Source organism: Pristiophorus japonicus, chromosome 11 (genome assembly GCF_044704955.1).
Source record: "Pristiophorus japonicus isolate sPriJap1 chromosome 11, sPriJap1.hap1, whole genome shotgun sequence".
Lineage (NCBI taxonomy): Eukaryota > Metazoa > Chordata > Chondrichthyes > Pristiophoridae > Pristiophorus > Pristiophorus japonicus.
Window position 1 is genome coordinate 6,229,089 of NC_091987.1, and position 24,565 is coordinate 6,253,653.

General features: G+C 46.9%; 1 protein-coding gene across 3 annotated transcripts in view; it reads right to left on the reverse strand.

Moving 5' to 3' along the window:
- Nucleotides 1–19,254: 19,254 nt before the first annotated feature.
- The window catches only part of gabpa (GA binding protein transcription factor subunit alpha), a 46,037-nt gene continuing 40,726 nt past the window's right edge, over nt 19,255–24,565 (reverse strand). For all 3 annotated transcript variants that reach the window (XM_070893223.1, XM_070893221.1, XM_070893222.1), the window contains exons 10-11: nt 22,749–22,941; nt 19,255–19,902 (exon numbers count right to left, since the gene is read on the reverse strand). In XM_070893223.1, coding sequence (XP_070749324.1) covers nt 19,671–19,902; nt 22,749–22,941 — 425 coding nt within the window. In that variant the 3' untranslated portion in view covers nt 19,255–19,670. The remainder of the gene's footprint in view (nt 19,903–22,748; nt 22,942–24,565) is intronic.

Consider the following 24,565-nt stretch of genomic DNA (forward strand, 5'->3'; position numbering starts at 1 on the left):
GGGGGTCACTGTAGAGGGGTCACTGTGGCGGGGTCACTGTAGGGGGGTCACTGTGGGGGGTCACTGTCGGGGGGTCACTGTGGGGGGTCAGTGTAGAGGGGTCACTGTAGGGGGGTCACTGTAGGGGGTCACTGTGGGGGGGTCACTGTAGGGGGGTCACTGTAGGGGGGTCAGTGTAGAGGGGTCACTGTAGGGGGGTCACTGAAGGGGGGTTACTGTAGGGGGGTCACTGTGGGGGGGGTCACTGTGGGGGGATCACTGTGGGGGTTCACTGTGGGGGGGTCACTGTAGGGGGGGAGGGGGGTCACTGTAGGGGGGAGGGGGGTCACTATGGATGGTCACTGGGGGGTGTCACTGTAGGGGGTCACTGTAGGGGGGGTCACTGTGGGGGGGGTCACTGTGGGGGGTCACTGTAGGGGGTCACTGTGGGGGGGAGGGGGTCACTATAGGGGGGTCACTGTAGGGAGGAGGGGGGTCACTGTAGGGGGGAGGGGGTCACTATGGGGGGAGGGGAGTGACTATGGGGATAGGGGAGTGTGAGTCAATAACTGGTTGCAGGATGGAGGAGGTGTTACGTGGGTCTGGTTACTGGACTGCCTCGGTCTCCTGGTCACAGATTGAGTTACTGAAACTGTGCAGACAGCAAACCTCAGTGCGAATTAGAGAAGTGGATTGGAAAAAAAAATCACAGGCTGGGATTTTTTTTCCCTACAACATCAGCTTGCAACTGTTTCCATCAACAGAATAAAAAGTTAGTAAGTACATAAGACAATGAAGCTAAGCTGAGTTAATAGTGTAATTGCACAGTCTCTGCGTACACAATGTGTCTATCCCGCCTCGTTATTATTAGTTACTAGGAAAGTCTGGCCACTCTCGGGAGACCGCAGTTATTGCCCACCCCCAGTTGCCCTGTTGCTTTTATTATTACTGTGTCTTGTTTCGGGACTGAGAGACTCGCAGACAACTTCACAGGGCATGAAGAGTCCAGATTTGTAATGTGGGTCTGGAGTTACGTCAGTGCCAGACCAGGTAAGGACGGCAGGTCCAGCTCCCCTGAGGGACATTAGTGAACCAACTGGGTTTTTACGATGATTTGGTAGCAATGGAAGGACCTCTGGAGTGCAGCTCCTGATGTGCTTGTCACCTTGATGTTCCAGATATCCAACCCCAAAGACACGCTTGTCGTCAGCTGCTTAACCCTGGGTACTATAATGAATCACACCCATTCGCAAATATTTGATCCAATGTGACAGGTTAGATGATCAATAGAGAAAGGTAATACTATTCATCTGTCACATAGTTGATATTCATGACCCTTCCGGCCCATACTGCGATATGTGCGCGCACTAGGTCCGTGCAGCAGAGCTGGTCTCCAATCGTCTTGGTTAACCCTTGCCACTGGACCAAGACCTCGCTCTGTCTGGTGGCTGGTGTGCAACGGTCACCACACCACACATTAAAAAATCCACCCACAGGCATCTTACACCCTTCAACATATAGTTCGGGACCAGGAATATTAGGTCCTTCATTGAAACACCTGTGACCTTTTTGGCGTGGAAGCAAGTCATCCTCGATACGAGGGGATGATGATGATTGATGATTGATGATGAAGAAGAAGATGAAGATGAAGAAGATGAAAAAGAACAAGAACAAGTACAACAACAACCCTGGGTCCAAAGGTGAGGAACTCTGGAAAAGACATTCACCGGGAGGCTGACATCCCCACTAGAGTACTTGCTGACAAGTTGATATCGTCATTCTGCCGGAATGTCCTCAAGGGTTTGCAGAAGATCCATAATTTCCTGCAGGTAAGCATTGGCAAGATCGATGTCACCTGTAGGATAATTCATAAGAACGTAAGGAATAGGAGCAGGAGTAGGAGTAGGCTATTTGGCCCTTCGAGCCTGCTCCGCCATTCAATGAGATAATGGCTGATCTTCAACTTCAACTCTACCTTCCCGCATTATCTTCAATTCCCTTAATTCCCAAAAATGTATTGACCTCGAATATACTCAACGACTGAGCATCCTCAGCTCTCTGGGTCAGAGAATTCCAAAGATTCACAACCCTTTGAGTGAAGAAATTTCTCATCTCAGTCCTAAATGGCTGACCGCTTATTCTGAGACTGTGATCCTGTGTTCTAAATTTCCCAGCCAGGGGAAACATTTTCTCAACAATAACCCTGTCAAGTCCCATAAGAATTTTATATATTTCAATTAGATCAATTCTCATTCTTCTAAACTTCTAATTCCTTCCTTATCCTTTAAATGATTCATACAACTAGAGACAGTAATATGTTTGATAATTCACTTAATTTATCAGCAACAAAACATTAATCTTAACACCCAAGCCAACAAAACATTAGGACTGAGATGAGGAGCAATTTGTTCATTCAGAGGGTGGTGAATCTGTGGAATTTTCTACCACAGAGGGCGGAGGTTCAGTCATTGAGCATATTCAAGGCAGAGATCGGTAGATTTATGGATACTAAAGGAATCAAGGGATATGGGGATCGAGCGGGAAAGTGGAGTTGAGGTAGGTCAGCCACGATCTTATTGAATGGCGGAGAAGGCTCGAGGGGCTGACTGGCCCACACCTGCTGTTCTTTATGTTCTTATGTTATGTAAACACCCTAACCAACGCACGTTAGCCCTGCGTCCAAAACTTACTGTGCATGGATTTAAGGAGAAATGGTGAAAATGGCTTCGCCAAGCCTGCCAGGTTATCCGATGCAGCTTTTTCTTTTCCCCTTCTAACTAAGTAAAACATAGCACCTGTCTTAGACCCTTTCGGTTTATGGTTCTCTTCCTGCCAAATGTAACCTGTACCCCAGGTTTTATAGCCACCCGTTTGTTTCAAATAGTTTGCCAAACAGAGAGGCGAGGTCTCTTCATGCCAGGCTGTTGCATCGTATTTATTATTGTCCCTGTAAACCATTCTCTGATGTCTCACTAACTCGCTGTGCTTCAAGATGTTTTTCTTATCAGCAGTACTGAGAGCGGCTTTTGAGAAGATGACAGGGAAAGATGGGCTTTTTCTTTCAAGATCATGATTTAAACAATCCTTTCTATATTATAGTTTGGTTTCTATTAAAAACAAAAGCAGCGTCAAAGCCTAGCGATATTCTTACCCCAGCTGTGTAGCTTCACCCAATTTCTCCCCACCTTGGCCCATCTGCTGCTGACAATCTCATCCTTGCTTCTGGCACCTTCCAACTCAACTATTCCAATGTTCTCCTGGCCTGCTATCCTCTCCCGCTCACTGAACCTCAGCTCATCCAAACCACCGCTGTAATTATCCTAGATCGCCATTGTAGGCAGTCCCCCGTATCGAGGATGACTTGCTTCCACGCCAAAAGGGATGTTTCAATGAAGGACCAAATATTCCCGGTCCCGAACTGCATATTGAAGGGTGGAAGATGCCTGTGCGTGGATTTTTTTAACGTGGGGTGGCCGTTGTACACCAGCCACCACACGGGCTTGACAGACCTAGCTCTTGGTCCAGTGGCAAGGGTTAACCAAGACGACTGGAGACCAGCTCTGCTGCACAGACCTAGTGTGCACACATATCGCAGTGTGGGCTGGGCCCGTGCTGCCCCTGGGCCCTCGCCTCTCCTGGGCCCCGATCACATCCCTCTACAGACTCTTGCCACTCCTTCGCCCCTCCTGCTGTGCCTGCCCCACACTGCAGTCAGTGACCTGGCTTCGCAGCCGTCGCCCTCCTGCATCAGCATGCGCTGCTCCCTGCAGTGGTATGTTGCCGCTCGCTGCTCCCTCCAATGGCCCCGGCCTGCTGAGGGTCTTGCCGATTTCCAGCACTAAGATGGCACTAAGTTGAATCATCCATCACTCCTGTTTTTGTTCAACTACATTGGGTCATGAACTCTGTAATGTATTTGCTTCATGGGTTCATTGCTTAAGCATTCATAGCAACACATTGCTATTAAGAACTAGTTGGTTTATTAACAAAGGTTCAACAATTCCACTGCACATTACTAGTTCATCTCATCATCATAGGCAGTCCCTCGGGGTCGAGGATGACTTGCTTCCACACTAAAAATGAGTTCTCAGGTGACTGATTAACCCATTTTAAATGGTGGAAGGTGCCTGCGCGTGAATTCTTTTAACGTGGGGTGGCCGTTGCACACCAGCCACCACACGGGCTTGACGGAGCAAGGTCTTAGTCCATTGGCAAGGGGGTCCAAGACGACTGGAGACCAGGCTCCACCGACTAGTTCATCCGCTAGTCTCACAACAGCATACCTCATCGTGGATGACCTAGACCCAACTGGCTGGGGTTTTATTGAGTCTTGTGAACATCACGTGACTGGCTAAGCCACTCACAATGCAACAGCTCTACAACTATTTTGTTGTAAACTAATGATGAAGTGCCCCCTGATTAAAGGGGGTGGGGGGCATACTTCAAAAACTGTTCAAGTGCCCCCTTGTTTTTTTTTGGGGTGGGGCACTAAGAACACAAATTATACAAATGCCCCCTGGCTGAAAGGAGGGTGGGGGGGAACACTAAAACCAACAAACTTAAACAAATTAAACTTTAGACACTAAAGGTTCAAATTAAAATTTGGTTGCCGGGGGTGATGATGCACTCTAGTCCCTCCAGTGCCCACCTCTCATAAGCTCAACAAACCTGCGAGCATACTCGCAGGTGCATTTACTACAAACCCCAACACCTCCAATTTAAAATTCTTACCCTCGGGAATGTTTAATTCCTTCATTGCCTCACATCTCCCAATCTCTGTAACTTCCTCCAACCTTATAATCCCCACCCCTCCCCCTCCTCCCCCAAATTCTCTGTTCCTTCGATTCTGGCCCCTTCCTTCACCCCACTGCTGGTAGCTCTGCCTCCAGTTGCACGGGTTGCAACACTCTGGAATTCCCTCCCTAAACCCCTCTTTGGTTCTACATTCATTCTTTTGCCTAATCATGCCTCTGTGAAGAGTCATGGTTTTTTTTATATCTATGGTAAAGACACTATCTGAATACACGTTCTAGTTGTCGTTGTACACCACATTGTGTTCCAAGCAGCAGTGTGATTGCTCACATGGTTAGGACGAGTTTGGGATGTGTGCAGTTCGTTTGCCACAACAACATGTATTTATATAGCGCCTTTAACGTAGTAAGATGACCCAAGGTGATTCGCAGGAGTGTTGGAAGACAAAAGAAAATTTTTTCTTGACACCGAGCCACATAAGGAGAAATTAGCGTAGGTGACCAAAAGCTTGGTCAAAGAGGTAGGTTTTAAGGAGCTTCTTGAAGGAGGAAAGAGAGGTAGAGAGGCGGAGAGGTTCAGGCAGGGAGTTCCAGAGCTTGGGGCCCAGGCAACAGAAGGCACGGCCACCGATAGTTGAGCGATTATAATCAGGGATGCTCAAGAGGGCAGAATTAGAGGAGCGCAGCGATCTCGGTGGGAGGAAGGGTTGTGGGTCTGGAGGTGATTAGAGAGATATGGAGAGAGCGAGGGCCATGGAGGGATTTGTAAACAAGGATGAGAATTTTGAACTCGAGGCGTTGCCGGACTGGGAGCCAATGTAGGTCAGCGAGCACAGGGGTGATGGGTGAGCGGGACTTGGTGCCAGTTAGGACACGGGCTCCAATTGATTTCTTCAATGTCATCGACAATCTTTAGTCTACCGACTGCATGTCCCGTCCATCAAGAAGGCAGCTCTTGGTGCCTTAAAGAAAAAAGACTTGCATTTCTACAGCACCTTTCACGACTTCAGGACATCCCAAAGCGCTTTACAGCCAGTGAGGTACTTTTTGAAACGCCGTCACATGTAGGAAACGCGGCAGCCAATTTAAGCACAGCAAGCTCCCACAAACAGCAATGTGATACATAAGAACATAAGAAATAGGAACAGGAGTAGGCCATACGGCCCCTTGAGCCTGCGCCACCATTTAATAAGATCATGGATGATCCGATCATGGACTCAGCTCCACTTTCCCGCCCGCTCCCCATAACCCCTTATCCCCTTATCGTTTAAGAAACTGTCTATTTCTGTCTTAAATTTATTCCATGTCCCAGCTTCCACAGCTCTCTGAGGCAGCGAATTCCACCGATTTACAACCCTCTGAGAGAAGAAATTTCTCCTCATCTCAGTTTTAAATGTCAGCCCCTCAGTTTTAAATGGGCGGCCCCTTATTCTAAGATTATGCCCTCTAGTTCTAGTCTCCCCCATCAGTGGAAACATCCTCTCTGCATCCACCTTGTCAAGCCCCCTCATAATCTTATACGTTTCTATAAGATCACCTCTCATTCTTCTGAATTCCATTGAATAGAGGCCCAACGTTTTCAACCTTTCCTCATAAGTCAACCCCCTCATCCCTGGAATCAACCTAGTGAACCTTCTCCAAACTGCTTCCAAAGCAAGTATTTTCTTTTGTAAATATGGAAACCAAAACTGCATGCAGTACTCCAGGTGTGGCCTCACCAATACCCTGTATAGCTGTAGCAAGACTTCCCTGCTTTTATACTCCATCCCCTTTGCAGTTAAGGCCAAGATTCCATTGGCCTTCCTGATCACTTGCTGTACCTGCATACTAACCTTTTGTGTTTCATGCACAAGTACCCCCAGGTCCCGCTGTACTGCAGCACTTTGCAATCTTTACAATCTTTCTCCATGTGATAATAGCCAGATAATCTGTTTTAGTGATGTTGGTTGAGGGATAAATATTGGCCAGAATAGCAGGAAGAACTTCCCTGCTCTTCTTTAAAACAGTGCCATGGGATCTTTTACATCCATCTGAGAGAGCAGATGGGGTCTCGGTTTAACGTCTCGTCCGAAAGACGGCACCTCCGACAGTGCAGCGCTCCCTCAGCACTGCACTGGAGTGTCATATTTTTGTGGCCAAGTCTCTGGAGTGGGAATTGAACCCACAACCTACTGACTCAGAGGTGCAAGTGCTGCCCACTGAGCCATGGTTTGGGCAAGATGCTGGTCTCACAACAAAGCGAATGAGTGATTGGGCATGGGTCACTTAGCCAGGCTTAGCAATGACAAAGCCTTATACCAGGCATGTGTGAGTGCTGTTGGGGAAAACCTACTGGCCAATAATTTCCATTCCTCTACAATCAAACAGAAGCCAGAGTGTGATAGCTGTTCAATCACTGAACAGAGTATAGTTAAGTAAATGGCAAATGAAAGCAGGTTAGGCAAAAACAAGTGGTTCTTTAAAATGCTATTTGAAGACTCTTTGAAAATGTCAAGAGTTGTTACAAAGGTAGATGATGATGCAACCACAATCATTTATACAGTACATTTAATGTGGTAAAATGCAGCGCAACATGGAGAGATTTAAAATCTTTCACTCAATATTGAGCTGAACTGCTCACTCTAGAATGAAAAACGTAATCACTGTATTTAAGATGGTGGCTGAAAATGTACGCATATCTCAATTAGATCCAGTTGCTTTAGTCGAACACCTTCTTACATAAGAATTAGGAGCAGGAGTAGGCCATTTGGTCCTTCGAGCCATTCCATAAGATCATGGCTGATCTTCAACCTCAACCCCACTTTCCCGCCCAATCACCATATCCCTTGATGCCCCTAGAGTCCAAAAATCTATCGATCTCGCTCTTGAATATACTCAACGACTGAACATCCACAGCTCTCTGGGGTAGAGAATTCCAAAGATCCACAACCCTCTGAGTGAAGAAATGTATCCTCGTTTCAGTCTTAAATGGCCGACTCCTTAGCCTGAGACTGTGACTCCTGGATCTCGGTACCACACCCAGTCAAGCTCTGTTAGAATTTTATATGTTTCAATGAGATCACCTCTCAGTCTTCTAAATTCTAGAGAATATGGGCCTAGTCTACTCAATCTCTCCTCGTAGGCCAATCCCCCCATCCCAGGAATCAGTCTAGTGAACCTTTGTTGCGCTCCCTCTACTGCAAGTAAGAACATGCTTCCTGAGGTACGGAGACCAAAACTGTGCACAATACTGCAGGTGTGGTCTCAACAAGGCCACTCTGCCCTTCGTGACTTCTTACACCATCAAACCTCTTCGGAGGCTCTGATCATTAGCCGGAGAATTCACACGCGTACCAAACACCCTGAAAAACAAGCTGAAGTAAAACCCAGAAAATGCTGAAATACACAGATCAGCATCTGAAACAATGGGTTAATTCTTCCTTTGTCTGTTTAAATCTCTTTCCTGACTCAGAAAAGGCAAGATTTGGCACCACCTGCTGGTTAGAGAAGCTCACTGCACTGCATCGCCAAGATGGCTAACAAAGAACTTACATAATGCCCGGAGCAGCCTTTTAACCCAGCTATTATCCAGTCTAAAATTGGATAGGAGAGGTGCAGCTTTTCAATGTTCCCTTCGCTCAGTCAGCTGTGAGTCACAAGGCTTGAACTCCAATGAAGGATTATGAACATGATCTAGACTGAGACACTACTGTATTGACCTTCAGATGAGATATTAAACCAAGGCCCTATGATCGAAATTTACAGCACGAAAGGGGGCTATTTTGGCCCATTGTGTCTGGGCCGGCCAACAAAGAGCTATCCAGCCTAATCCCACTTTCCAGCTCTCGGTCCGTAGCCCTGCAGGTTACGGCACTTCAAGTGCACATCCAAGAATTTTAAAAAATGTGATGAGGGTTTCTGCCTCTACCACCCTTTCAGGCAGTGAGTTCCAGACCCCCACCACCCTCTGGGTGAAGAAATTTCCCCTCAAATCCCCTCGAAACCGCCCCTCAATTGCTTTAAATCTATGCCCCCTGGTTGTTGACCCCTCTGCTAAGGGAAATAGGTCCTTCCTATCCACTCTATCTAGGCCCCTCATAATTGTATACACCTCAGCCTCCTCTGTTCCAAAGAAAACAAACCCAGCCTATCCAATCTTTCCTCACAGCTAAAATTCTCCAGTCCAGGCAACATCCTCATAAATCTCCTCTGTACCCTCTCCAATGCAATCACACCTTCCCTATCTGCTTGGTCTTTGATTTAGGAGGATTGTGAGACTCTAATGCAATTGTTCGAAGCTCTCCATCATGGGAAACATTTCTCCAACGCAACGCAACATCAAAAGCAGTTTAACTGGGGTTGGGGGAGGGGAGTGCGTTACTTCTGTCACTTATTCACTTTGACTACACGGCCTCGAGTAACGTGCTCACATTTCAAGTCAAACAACCACCTACACTTCACAGCTTCGATCAGTCTAATAAAATGCAAACATTTTATGGAATTACTTTTGTCGACTCCTGCAGTGCAGCAACTTGCCAAGGCTGCTTTGACAGCAAGTCCCAGACCCACGACCCGTGAACCCTACTGCCAAGAAGGACAAGGCCATCAGGCGCATGGGAACACCAACAACTCCAAATCCTCCTCCAAGTTACACACTGTCCTGACTTCGAAGTATTGTCGCTGAGTCAAAATTCCGGAACTCCCTCTCGAACAGCACCGTGGGAGTACCTTCACCACACGGACTGCAGCGGTTCAAGAAGGTGGCTCACCAGTACCTAGAAGACATAGGAACATAAAAACATAGAAAATAGGTGCAGGAGCAGGCCATTCGGCCTTTCGAGCCTGCACCACCATTCGATAAGATCATGGCTGATCATGCAACTTCAGTACCCCATTCCTGCTTTCTCTCCATACCCCTTGATCCCTTTAGCCGTAAGGGCCACATCTGACTCCCTTTTGAATATATCCAATGAACTGGCCTCAACAACTTTCTGTGGTAGAGAATTCCACAGGTTCACAATTCTCTGAGTGAAGAAGTTTCTCCTCATCTCGGTTCTAATTGGCTTACCCCTTATCCTTGGACTGTGACCCCTGGTTCTGGACTTCCTGCATCTAACCTGTCCAATACCGTCAGAATTTTATATGTTTCTATGAGATCCCTCTCATTCTTCTAAATTCCTGTGAATATAAGCCTAGTCGATCCAATCTTTCTTCATATGTCAGTCCTGCCATCCCGGGAATCAGTCTGGTGAACCTTCGTTGCACTCCCTCAATAGCAAGCACGTCCTTCCTCAGATTAGGAGACCAAAACTGTACACAATATTCAAGGTGCGGCCTCACCAAGGCCCTGTACAACTGCAGTAAGACCTCCCTTCTCCTATACTCAAATCCTCTCGCTATGAAGGCCAACATGCCAGTTGTCTTCTTTACCGCCTGCTGTACCTGCATGCCAACGTTCAATGACTGATGTACCATGACACCCAGATCTCGTTGCACCTCCCCTTTTCCTAATATGTCACCATTCAGATTATATTCTGCCTTCCTTTTTTTGCCACATTATACTGCATCTGCCATGCATTTGCTCACTCACCTAACCTGTCCAAGTCACCCTGCAGCCTCTTAGCATCCTCCTCTCAGCTCACACTGCCACCCGGCTTAGTGTCTTCTGCAAACTTGGAGATATTACATTCAATTCCTTCGTCTGAATCATTAATGTATATTGTAAATAGCTGGGGTCCCAGCACTGAACCTTGCGGCACCCCACTAGTCACTGCCTGCCATTCTGAAAAGGACCCGTTTATTCCTACACTTTGCTTCCTGTCTGCCAACCAGTTCTCTATCCGCATCAATACATTACCCCCAATACCATGTGCCTTCATTTTGCACACTAATCTTTTGTGTGGGACCTTGTCCAAACAAAGCCTTTTGAAAGTCCAAATACACCACATCCACTGGTTCTCCCTTGTCCACTCTGCTAGTTACGTCCTCAAAAAATTCTAGAAGAGTTGTCAAGCATGATTTCCCTTTCATTAATCCATTTTGACTTGGACTGATCCTGTCGCTGCTTTTCAAACACGCTGCTATTACATCTTTAATAATTGATTCTAACATTATTCCCACTACCGATGTCAGGCTAACCGGTCTATAATTCCCTGTTTTCTCTCTCCCTCCTTTTTAAAAAAGTGGGATTACATTAGCTACCCTCCAATCCATAGGAACTGATCCAGAGTCTATAGAATGTTGGAAAATGACCACCAATGCATCCACTATTTCTAGGGTCACTTCCTTAAGAACTCTGGGATGCAAACTATCAGGCCCTGGGGATTTATCGGCCTTCAATCCCATCAATTTCCCCAACACAATTTCCTGACTAATAAGGATTTCCTTCAGTTCCTCCTTCTCGCTAGAACCTCGATCCCCTAGTATTTTCGGCAGGTTATTGTTGTCTTCCTTCGTGAAGACAGAACCAAAGTATTTGTTCAATTGGTCTCCCATTTCCTTAGAGATGGGCAATAAATGCTGGCCTTGCCAGCGACACTCAGATCCCAGGAACAAATACATTTTTTAAAACAATTTTATCGCAGATGCCAACACTTTGGTACATGAATATTGCAGTGTAATTACCGAGCCCTGGGCCATTTTATCTCTGACTTGTGGCTGGCTTTGTTGGCTAAGCTTTGCGTTGACCAGAAACAACAGCTTGTATTTATACAGCACCTTTAACGTAGTGAAATGTCCCAAGGCGCTTCACAGTATTATGTAATAAAAATTTGAAATCGCTCCGCAAAAGTGGAAATTAGGGCAGGTGACCAAAAGCTTGGTCAAAGAGGTAGGTTTTAAGGAGCGTCTTGAAGGAGGAAAGAGAGCCAAGCGAGGCGGAGAGGTTTAGGGATGGAGTTTCGGAGCTTGGAGTCCAGGCAACAGAAGGCACAGCCACCGATGGTTGAGCGATTATAATCAGGAATGCTCATAAAGGTAGAATTAGAGGAACGCAGACATCGCGGGGGTTTGTGGGGATGGAAAATACAGAGATAGGGAGGTGCGATGCCATGGAAGGATTTGAAAATAAGGATGAGAAGTTTGAAATCAAGGCGTTGCTTAACCGGATGCCAATGTAGGTCAGTGAGCACAGGAGTGATGGGTGAGCGAGACTTGGTGCGAGTTAGGACTAGGGCAGCTGAGTTTTGGATCATCCCTAGTTTACATAGTTGGAGACCAGCCAGGAGTGCATTGAAATAGTTAAGTCTAGAGGTAACAAAGGCATGGATGAGGGCTTCATCAGCGGATGAGCTGAGGCAGGGGCGGAGAGGGCGATGTTACAGAGGTGGAAATAGGCGGTTTTAGTTATGCTGCGAAAATGCAGTTGAAAGCTCAGTTCAGGGTCAAATATGATAGCAAAGTTGCAAACAGTGGTTCAGCCTCAGACAGAAGTTGGGGAGAGGGATGGAGTCAGTGGGTAGGGAACGGATTCTATGGCGGGGACCGAAAACAATGACTTTCAATTGGAGAAAATTTCTGCTCATCTCGAACTGGATGTGGGACAAGCAGTCTGACAATTTAGAGACCATGGAGGGGTGGAGAGAAGTGGTGGTTAGGTAGAGCTGGGTGTCATCAGCGTACACGTGGAAACAGTCAATGACTGGTCAATAATAACACCCAAGCGGCAAAGCTATCAAGAGGCCAGCCTCTGAAAAATGTCACACAACCAGGAATATGTGGCAGACATCATCTCAGCTCATCTATCGGGGGGAGGGAAGGACCTTATGTTTCCCATCCCAACACATCATCTAACTATCGCCAAAATGAATCCAAGTTTTTCAAGTTTTTTCAGTCCTGCCTTATAACTCAATGCTCCAATACTTGGGGGTCGGCAGGTGCAGAGATATAAAGCCAGAAATTACATTTAATATTTAGAGTGAGCATCACTGTTCAGCTTAGTGCAGTATAATGCCAATTTTGATTGCTGCATTGCGCCAAATTTGTTGCAAATGCAATACTGGGGAGCGGTTACAATTGACCTCTAAGCTGTTGGGGGAAAGAGAGTTGAAAAGTGAGGCCCTTCTAAGCACTACCCGCTGACCCCTGCATGTGTGGATGTCAGAGGCTCACCATGGTCACATTTCTTTACCAGCACTCACCATCTAGACTCGAACACGCAGAACAGCCACTTTTAAGATCCTTCAAGGAGTTGATAGTGTAGATAGAAACTATTTCCTCTGGTGGGAGAGTCCAGAAGAAGGGGGTATAACCTTAAAATTAGAGCCAGGCCATTCAGGGGTGATGTCAGGAAGCACATCTTCACACAAAGTACTCTGCAGAGTGACTCCCCAAAGCTTTTCCACCATCTACAAGGCACAAGTCGGGAGTGTGATGGAACACTCTCCACTTGCCTGGATGAGTGCAGCTCCAACAACACTCAAGAAGCTCGACACCATCCAGGACAAAGCAGCCCACTTGATTGGCACCCCATCCACCACATTAAACATTCACTCCCTCCACCACCGGCGCACCGTGGCTACAGTGTGCACCATCCACAAGATGCACTGCAGCAACTCGCCAAGGCTTCATTGACATCACCACCTAGGACAAGGGCGGACAAGGGCAGACGGCGCATGGGAACACCATCACCTCCATGTTCCTGGGAGGGCCCAGTCACACACCATCCTGACTTGAAAATATATCGGCCGTTCCTTCATCGTCACTGGGTCAAATGACGCTGGAGCTCCCTCGCTAACAGCACTACACGGAGTACCTTCACCACACAGACTGTGGCAGTTCACCACCACCTTGTCAAGGGCAATTAGGGATGGGCAATAAATGCTGACGCATTCCATGAGCGAATAAAAAAAAATTAGTGGAAATCTGCAACTCTCTTCCTGCAAACTGCTGTTGAGGCTGGGGGTCAATTGAAAATTTCGAAAACAGAGATTGATAGATTTTTGTGAGACAAGGGTATTAAGGGTTACGGAACCAAGGTGTGTAGATGGAGGCAAGATACAGATCAACTATGATTTAACTGAGTGGCGGAATAGTATCGGGGGGGCTGAATGGCCTCCTCCTGTTCTGATGTTCCACTTGGGCCCACTCCTCCTCTCTGGTAGATCTGAGTTAGTCGAGGTATGGTACCTCGTGGAACTGCCTTGGTGAGGCCCCAGCTACTGGAGTGTTGGCAGGTTATTTAAGCAGGAGTGGAGAAATTAGTCAATCGCCATCCCATCATCAACAGATGTCCACATGCACACAATCGAGCAGGAGTCACTGGATAGCGACCGGGAGTGACCCTGATTAATTTGAACTCTTCCCAGCGCTAGGGTGCGCCGCCTGCAGATTGCAAAGGATTGCTTTAACCCAGAGGACATATGCCAGCCTGAGTCGGTGTCTTCAGGAGAGGGGGGGGGTGGGGCTAGCGGCTGACCTCGAGCACCGAACGCAATTGATCATTCTTCATGTGCAAGCCGAGGCAGCAAGTGCTGACAGACTATTTGACCAGTCTGTGCATCTCATTTGAGCCCCAATCTGTTGTCCACACGTACGTGCACTTTCCCATTCGGAGTCACTGGACAGCAATCGGAAGCAGAAAACCAGTTGTTTCTCCTCTGGTGTCTCGGCTCACACTTGGGCGAGTAACCATTAGGCCAAGTCAGCGAGGTTGAATGGGGTTTTGATGACAGCCTACTCACGGCCCACCGTTACGCGATCCTAGCTCTTAGATCACAACTAATGTCACCTCACAGGACACCGAACTTGTTGTTCAATCGACCTCCCGGAGACAGTAGCAAACCAAGAAAATCCAATGGTCCCCTCCAAAGAAAACTACATGTAGGCCCAGCCAGCCGAATATGCCAACTTAACATCGATGGCATCTCTCGTTCAAAATGTAATTACCTCGAAAGGTTACTGAAGAAACACAGCGGCGTGGTTCTGGTGCTTCAAGAAACACACATCGAACACCTCCATCAGTCTGGCACAAGAGGACGATCACAGGTTTTGACCTGGTCGCATTCATTCAGTGTGTCTGGTCAGGGTCATGGCACAATGAAAGCGAGTCGGCAGTGGGGTGTGGGGGCATGTTACCGCTTACAACACGTTATATACCGCTCTCGAGATTGATGCAGTGTCAGATCAGGTTCAGCTCACAGAAGGTACTAAACAAGAGGGCAGATTCCCATAGGAGAGTAGGGAGAATAATCCTTGGTATCTTCTTGCACAGCTCCTGTAAGTCATGCTAATAGTACCATCAACTCTGCCAGGGCTCCTGTGCCTGATCATTATCCAGTGATCTTTGCTGGTGTCCCCACTCAGATGAATAGCCTACACATGGCAAAAAGAGCATCTATATAGCACCTTAAGTCTCAGACATCTCAAATGAACTTCACATTCAATGCATTACCCAATCATTCGATGTATTGCAATATCCCCTAGTCAAGCATGGCAACACATCGTACATATTAAGATCCTGCAAAAAGCAATCAAATGAATCATCAGGTAATCTGCTTTTACTCGTGTTGGTCAAGGGCGGAGAAGCCACTCTTTTACAAACAGCGCTATTGGACTATGAATCCATCTGAATCATCGGAATAGGCATACTAGTTTAACCAAAGTTGACCAGCCATGGCTCAGTGGACAGCACCCTCAGAAGGCTATGGGTTCAAGTGGCTCCAGAGATCTGAGCACAAAAATCTACGCTGACACTCCAGTGCAGTGCTGAGGGAGTGCTGCACTGCCGGAGGTGCCATCTTTCGAATGAAATATTAAACTGAGGCCCCGTCTGCCCTCTCAGATGGACGTAAAAGATCACATGGCACTATATTGAAGAAAAGCAGGGGTTCTCCCCGGGGTCCTGGCTAACATTTAGCCCTCAATCAACATCACTAAAAACAGATTATCTAGCCATTACCACGTTGTTGTTTGTGGGAGCTTGCTGTGCGCAAATTGGCTGTCGCGTTTCCTACATTTTAACATTGACTACACTTCAAAAAGTACTTCATTGGCTGTAAAGCACTTTGGGACATCCAGTGGTCGTGGAAGGCGCTATATAAATGCAAGTCTTTTGATTTTGGCCAGTCCAATGGTCTCCTGGCCGGTGTCACACCCGCCACCATTTTCAGCTCATCCGAAGCTCTGCTGTGCGTTTCCTAACTCAACATATGCCACTCGCCCATCACCTATGCTTGCTGTTCTGCAAATATTGCAGTCCCCCAGTGCTTCCAATTCTCTTCATGTTCAAATCCTTTCACAACTGTAACCCTCCCAATCTCGAAGCCCTGTCCAGAGAATTTTGTATTCCCAATTCTAGCCTCGTGCACTAACCCCACTCCCTCCCTTTCAAGTGACTACACTCCAAATGTACTTCATTGGCTACAAAGATGGTCGTGAAAGGTGCTTTATAATCTATACAGTCCTGCTACAACTGTACAGGGTATTGGTGAGGCCACACCTGGAGTACTGCGTACAGTTTATGGCTCCGTATTTAAGGAAGGATATACTTGCATTGGAGGCTGTTCAGAGAAGACTCACTAGGTTGATTCCGGATATGAAGGGGATGACTTATGAGGAAAGGCTTGGTAGGTTGGGCCTATACACATTGGAGTTCAGAAGGAGAAGAGATCTTATTGAAACATATAAGATAATGAGGGGATTCGACAAGGTAATGCAGAGAGGATTATTTCCACTCATATGGAAACTAAAACTAGAGGACATAGTCTCAGAATAAGGGGCTGCCCATTTAAAACGGAGGAGAAATTTCTTCTCTCAGAGGGTTGTAAATCTATGGAATTTTCCGCCCCAGAGGGCTGTGGAGGCTGGGTCATTGAATATATTTAAGGCGGAGATAGACAGATATTTGAGCGATAAGGGAGTAAAGGGTTATGAGGAGTGGGCGGAGAAGTGGACCCGAGTCCATGATCAGATGAGCCATGATTGTATTGAATGGCGGAGCAGGCTCGAGGAGCCAAATGGCCTACTCCTGCTCCTATTTCTTATGTTCTTATAATCCAAGTCTTTCTTTTCTTTCCAAGACCCTCCTTAAATGGCACACATTTAAGGATCACATGGATGAATTACAACTATTGTCCATCCCTGTCTGGAGTAAAAATAAAATAGGGAAGATGGTTCAACCGTGGCTAACAAGGGAAATTAGGGATAGTGTTAAATCCAAGGAAGAGGCATATAAATTGGCTACAAAAAGCAGCAAACCTGAGGACTGGGAGAAATTTAGAATTCAGCAGAGGAGGACTAAGGGTTTAATTAGGAGGGGGAAAAGAGAGTATGAGAGTAAGTTTACAAGGAACATAAAAACTGACTGCAAAAGCTTCTACAGATTTGTGAAGAGAAAAAGATTAGTGAAGACTAATGTAGGTCCCTTGCAGTCAGAATCAGGTGAATTTATAATGGGGAACAAGGAAATGGCAGACCAATTGAAAATACTTTGGTTCTGTCTTTACCAAGGAAGACATGAATAATTTCCTGAAAATACTAGGAGACAGAGGGTCTAGCGAGAAGGAGGAACTAATGAAAATCCATATTAGTCAGGAAATGGTGTTAGGGAAACTGATAGGACTGAAGGCTGATAAATCCCCAGGGCCTGATAGTCTGCATCTCAGAGTACTTAAGGAAGTGGCCCTCAAAATAGTAGATGCATTGATCATCATTTTCCAAAATTCCATGGACTCTGAATCAGTACCTATGGATTGGAGGGTAGCTAACGTAACCCCATTTTAAAAAAAAAGGGAGAGAGAAAACAGGGAATTATAGACCGGTTAGTATGACATTGGTGGTAGGGAAAATGCTGGAATCAATTATTAAAGATGAAATAGCAGCACATTTGGAAAGCAGTGACAGGATCGGTCCAAGTCAGCATGGATTTATGAAAGGGAAATCATGCTCGACAAATCTTCCAGAATTTTTTGAGGATGTAACTAGTAGAATGAATGAGGGAGAACCAGTGGATGTGGTGTAGTTGTACTTTCAAAAGGCTTTTGACAAGGTCCCACACAAGAGATTAGAGTGCAAAATTAAAGCACATGGTATTGGGGGCAATGACGTGGATAGAGAACTGGTTCACAGACAGGAAGCAAAGAGTGGGAATAACAGGTCCTTTTCAGAATGGCAGGCAGTGATTAGTGGGGTACCGCAAAGTTCAGGGCTGGGACCCCAGCTATTTACAATATAGATTCATGATTCAGATGAAGGAATTGAATATATCTCCCAAGTTTGCAGAAAACACTAAGCCAGGTGGCAGTGTGAGCTGGGAGGAGGATACCAAGAGGCTGCAGGGTGACTTGGACAGGTTAAGTGAATGTGCAAATGCATGGCAGATGCAGTATAATGTGGATAAATGAGGTTATCCACTTTGGTGGCAAAAACAGGAAGGCAGAATATTATCTGAATGGTGACAGATTAGTAAAAGGGAGGTGCAATGAGATCTGGGTGTCATGGTACATCAGTCATTGAAGGTTGGCATGCAGGTACAGCAGGCAGTGAAGAAAGTAAATGGCATGTTGGCCTTCATAGCTAGGAGCAGGGAGGTATTACGGCAGTTGTACATGGCCTTGGTGAGGCCACACCTTAAATATTGTGTACAGTTTTGGTCTTCTAATCTGAGGAAGGATGCTCTTGCTATTGAGTGCAGCAAAGGTTCACCAGACTGATTCCCGGGATGGCAGGATTGATATATGAAGAAAGGCTGGATCGGCTAGACTTACACTCACTGGAATTTAGAAGAATGAGAGAGGACTCTCATAGAAACATATAAAATGATGATAGGACTGGACATGTTAGATGCAGGAAGAATGTTCCCAATGTTGGGGAAGTCCAGAACCAGGGGTCACAGTCTAAGGATAAGGGGTAAGCCATTTAGGACCGAGACAAGGAGAAACTTTTTCACCCAGAGAATTGTGAACCTGTGGAATTCTCTACCACAGAAAGTTGTTGGGAGTCCAGTTCGTTGGATATATTCAAGAGGGAGTTAGATGTGGCCCTTACAGCTAAGGGGATCAGAGGGTATGGAGTGAAAGCGGGAGTGGGGTACTGAAGTTGTATGATCAGCCATGATCATATTGAATGGCGGTGCAGGCTCGAAGGCCCGAATGGCCTGCTCCTGCACCGATTTTTTTTTAAAGTTTCTACCTCTTGGACCAAGGTTATAGTCACCCCTCCCAATGTTTCCTTGCTTGGTTCGGTTGGATTACGTGGGGGATGTATCTCCTACGTAACATCAAGTTGTCCTGGTCACCACCTTATTGGACCACGGGAGCTTCGACAGTGTGACACTGCAATGACGGGTGAACCTAAATCAAATTCTCAAGTCACGGAGTGGGCTGAAGCCCCCAACCTTCTGACCCCCAGCTGTGACCTGTACAAGCTGTGTGAGAGAAGTACGGGCCAGGGAATCTTTACTAAAAGGCTGCCCGGTACGGCCACACTTCCAACACCTGCCTTCGGGAGAATGAAGAAATATTGAGCTGGGAAGGGTTCGGAGTGACCATTCAGAATATCGACAAAACCGCTTTATAAGTGCAGGGACATGAATCACACGTGTGGAGAATGGAGTATACCTTTTTTATTCAAAATTCACATAAGGGTAAAAATATCTGCAAAAATAACACAAAAAATTTGATAGAATAAGGTGAAGCAGGTACACTTTTTTTTTGATATACCATGAAGTCTGCTGTTGAAGCTCGCTCCATTTTGCACTGCGGATGCAGTGTACATTTAGACAGTGGGACAGAGAGCCCCAGCTTTGGTCTCCCTCCGAGGCAGCTCATGACCTTTACACTGTACAGTCCCAGAAAGCGGAAGGAGGAAGAAGCCGTTCGATCCGACCAGGAAACCGGAGGACAGGCGCCGTTCAAAATTGTGGGGGGGGGGGGGGGGGGGGGGGGGGGGGGGAAGGGGGTTAGGGTGGGGAAGGAAGAAGGGCGCCCCGCGCACACCAAGCTTCAGGCCTCAGGCGGGATTCCTTCAACTGTCTTTCTCTGACTGCAGGGAGGCTGCAGCCAGCGTTACCGTGGTGACGGGCTGCCCGGACATGCCGTGGATTTGCATCTTGGCCAGTTTCTTCTGTTCGCACTCGGTGACCAGGCGGTTAAGCTCCGCCGCGCTGTAGCCAATCAGCGTCTTCAAGTCGCACACAAACTTGTAGACGAATCTCTTCCCCTGGACCTTGCAGATCATGTCGCCATCGTAATAATACCTGGGCAAGAAAGGGGGACCAGAAATCAAACACTGCACACGCACACCCCGTCGCACCAGAAAAACAACTGCCCCACACTCGGGGCCTTTCCTTCCTACTGACGTCTGCCAAAGCTTATTGAAGCAAAGCTGAATGTCATCTGCCAGCCACTTCCCCCCTTTATATACAGAAGCTACTGCGGATGCTGGAAATCTGAAATGGAACCAGAAGAATGCTGGAAATATCTGGTCAGGAGAGAGAAATAGTTAACGTTTCAGGTCGATGACCTTTTGTCAGAACTGGAAAAAGTTAGAAATGCAACAGGTTTTGCAGAGGTAGGGAAAGGGGGAAGGGAGGAAAGGACGAAAGGGAAGGTCTGTGATCGGGTGGAAGGCAGGAGAGATTAGAGAGACAACAGGGACGATGGTGCAAGGCAAAAGGAGATGGTAATGGGACAAGTAAAGAAACAAACGATGGGTCTAGAGGAGGTGTAAATGGGAATAGCAGCATCAAAGCTACCGTGTGAAAAATAGGGGCAGAGGTTATAGTCGGAAATTGTTGAACTCGATGTTGAGTCCAGAAGGCTGTAAAGTGCCTGATCGAAAGATGAGGTGCTGTTCCTCGAGTTTACGTTGAGCTTCGTTAGAACAGGGCAGGAGGCAGAGGACAGAGGTCGGAGTGGAGTGGAGGGGGAAATTAAAGTGACAGGCGACCGGAAGCTCACGGTCATGCTTACGGACTGAACGGAGGTGTTCTGCAAAACGCTCACCCAATCTGGATTTAGTCTCCCCAATTCTTGCCTTCCATCCTATCACAGAACTTCCCTTCTGCTCTTTCCTCCCTTTTCCCCGCCCCTGCACTTGTTTAAAATCCGTTACATCTCCAACCGTTTCCAGTTCTGACAAAGGGTCATCGACCTGAAACGTTAACCCTGTTCCTCAGATGCTGCCTGGCCTGCTGAGTATTTCCAGCATTTTCTGTCTCCCATTATATAGTCGTCTTCAGCTTGATTCTGCACTATAGCCTTTACAGGGAGGTTCTTGGAATAGAAGAAACCAGGCATATTATTTCCTGGGTGAAACCATCACCAAATCTCCACCACAGCTGCTCTAAACTAACTGGTTCCAAGTCCGGCAGCAGCTGGGAGGGTCAGGGCAGGGGCGGCAAGTCTCAATTCTCTCTCCACAAAACCAATCGCCTAGACTTTCCCCAATCACCCCCTCCCCTCCTCCTCTGGGTACGAGCATTGAATGTTTGTGCTCTTCCGCAGAGTCACACACCTTGGACAAACACAGGTTTGATTGCCGATTCAGTGAGTCATGCTAAGTGTGACATGAGGACTGTGGTGACTGCAATGGGGCCGATGAGCTGAAAGGCACCACTTCACAGCATCAGTATCTGAATCACCCAGGAGTCACCCCTCTTCCTGAAAAGGCCAACTGGTCAAGATTGTAAAATTACTGGATGATCCTTTCCCCGTACACTAAACTGAAACAAACGTTAAATCGCAGCCCCTCTCTCACTAGCTCCATCTCCCACACCCACCCCCACCCTATTCTCTCTCCTGTCTGTTCCATATGAAGAGCTCATCGACCCTCTCTCCTCTCACCTGTCCTCGGTATGCAAGCATGTCCTTTTCTTGTAGCTCCTATTAGGTGCAATACAGCCTGTGTAAAATCTTTGTTGAGAAGACATGAGTATTTCTACCACCCTCCACCCCCTTCTCCTCAGCCATTACTTCTAACTTTAACAAGGATAGTAAAACCCCATAAAGCCATAACAGGAAGCAGGAACTAGAACCCAAATCCACCTGCACGGGACAATATTTCATGTACAAATGTTTGAAGGGGATTAAAATTCTAAAATGTAAAGACAAACACTAGGATAAGTCTTTCTAGACTATTTTTTTAACCTGGTCCAGATATTTACAAGAATTTCCACTTTGAACACTTCCCCTTGTGAAGGAGGACCAAATAACATTCATCAATGGACACAGTCAAGAGTCAACAGACAAAAGAGCTGCGAGGGTCATGGAAATAAACCCGGAGGAGGATGGTGGGGGGGAGGGTAGGGGAAAATGAGAGAGAGACAGAGCGCGCACGCGCGAGCGCCAGACAGCTATATGGAGAGTCCAAGATACAGAGAAAGAAAAATGATCCCAAGCAAGAACAGAACTCACCAGAGAAGCACAACAGAAAAAGTATGGGGAGGGTTGAGAGGTAAATGGTCAGAAAACTGGCTCGGAAATGGCCCATGGGCACCCAAAGATGAAGTGTTTTCACCTCCCCCCACCCCCCTTTCAGTTTCATAAAAGTTCTCAGTCACAAGTGCTGATAACTGGCCTCAGCACCCTTGGGAGGGGGTGGCAGGAGGCAGAAAAAAAAAGAGAAAAATAAAAGATGCCAGGGTTTCTGTTCCAAATCCAATGATCCCTGCTGGAACGAGGGTGCGCGTGTGTGGCTGGCAACTAAGGGCAGAATCAAGCTTGGCTATAATGCCAACCAAGACGGGGCAGCTGGCTGCCATTCACTGTGTGGGCTCACGTGTGATGAACTGCCACTTGGGCAAGGCACTGGATGGCGAATGTGAAACCACAAGTCAGCGGGGAGGAGGGAAGAAAAAGTATGTTTAGTAGATGCCCGTAGTTTGGATCGCTGATGTGTTGGGCTAAGTACACCAGTCACATCCAGGAAACGGTGGCACCTCAGTGAATCTTAGACGGTCACGGACTTACAGTTACACTAAACCGTTGTTAAACTATCTGAAAACACACACAATGCCATCCGTCAGAACACGCGGCACAACGGAATCAACACTAAACAGCGGGGGCGACGTTGCTTTGCAATGGTACGGCTCGGCTCACTGACCTCAGGGCCCGGCTTAGCTTCTCGTAGTTCATGGTGGGCTTGTTTTTCCGTTGACCCCACTTCTGGGCTACCAGCTCGGGCTGGTTCAGCTTGAACTCTCCTTCGTCTCCAACCCACGAAATGCAGTCTCGTGCGTCTTTGTCCGTCAGAAGCTCGAGCAGGAATTGCCAGAGTTGGATCTGCCCGTTGTTACCTGAAGGCACAGTGTACAACTCCTTTTCACACACATTTCTGGATCAGCGTTATATACACAGTATAAATCAGTTGAGTATTTTTTTTCATTTTTTTTAAAAAAAAAGATTGATCTAATTGGTCTTCGAACATGGACAACTAACAGCCGGAGGGCATTAAGAGCCAACTGCGTAATGTGGACTGGAGTCACGCGCACTGCAAGTTCCCTTCCTCAAAAGCATTTCGTGGTCATTTCTTTGGTCTTTGCCCGTAAATTGTCAAATTTATTGATTTCAATTTCATAGATTGCTATGGAGAGATTCGAACTCGCCATCTCTGGGCCACTAGTCAAATACCACCATCACTACATGCCTTTTTCAGCATCTCATCACATCCCAAAGCATTTCATACAAGAAAGAATTACTTTTATGCTGCAATCATTTTATCTAGACTAAATGGGCAGCCATTTTGCACAGCAATGAAATGAATAATCTATTTTTGGCGATGTTGGGCGAGAGACGAGTGTTGGCCATGTCACCAAGAGAACCCCCTGCTCTTCTTCACTTAAAAAAAAAAGAACCTGCATATATATATATATATATATAGCGCCTTTCACAGCCACAGGACGTCCCCAAAGCACTTTACAGCCAATGAAGTAGCTTTTGAAGTGTAGTCACTGTTGTAATGTAGGACATATGCAGCAGCCAATTGCACACAAGTTCCCACAAACAGCAATGTGATAATGACCAGGTAATCTACTTTAGTGGTACTGGGTTGAAGGATAAATATTGGTCTACGACACCGGGAAGAACTCCCCTGCTCTTCTTCGAAATCTTTTACGACCACCTGAGGAGGCAGACGGAGCACAGGCCCTGATGGGTCAGCCAATACGCAAACACAGGCAGAGGCAGTAATCAGACAATTTTGACCCAATATGGAGTGGTGGGGGGGGGAGGGTTCATCTCTGCAAGCCGTAGTATAAACAAAAACAGACCATCCTCCTTGAACCGCAGTGTCCACCCAATAGCACGTCGGAATTGTTCCAATCCAGGCCCTCATATCAAACCAAGGAGATTTTTTCAGAAATTACAGGCAGAGTCATCAGAGAAATCCCAATGTATTGGCATACAATTTCAGATGAACATTCAAATATTTTATAAAATTACATGGGTTGCATCTGCCGTAGGGGTCAGTGATAGCACACACCTTGCAAATTTCATGCCCCGGATTATTTGGATGGATCATTCGTGCATAATGAATTCAATGTTTACATAAATACCCATGGGCTAGGAGGAACCTGGCCATGCGATTTTCTTTTTAAAAAATGGGTGGAGATGGTGGGGGAGAGAAACAGATGGAAGTTGCCAGATCTTTGCCAATGCCACTCAAGAGCATCATCGGGGCTTTGCAAGAGAACCCCACGGTGTGTCTGCCTCCAAGGAAGTGTCTCCACCCCCCCAAGAATGCCAATAGGCTAATCCACCGTCACACCAAGCTGAAGAGGATTATTTTTAAACTCTTTGTTGAAATGTAACTTTTTCAACATTTGGGCAAATACATCACGTGGTGTGGAACGGAGTCATTCTGACCAGGAGATCCAAGGTTCAATTGGCAGTCTGTGTTGAGTTCTTACTCTTGGATGGCCC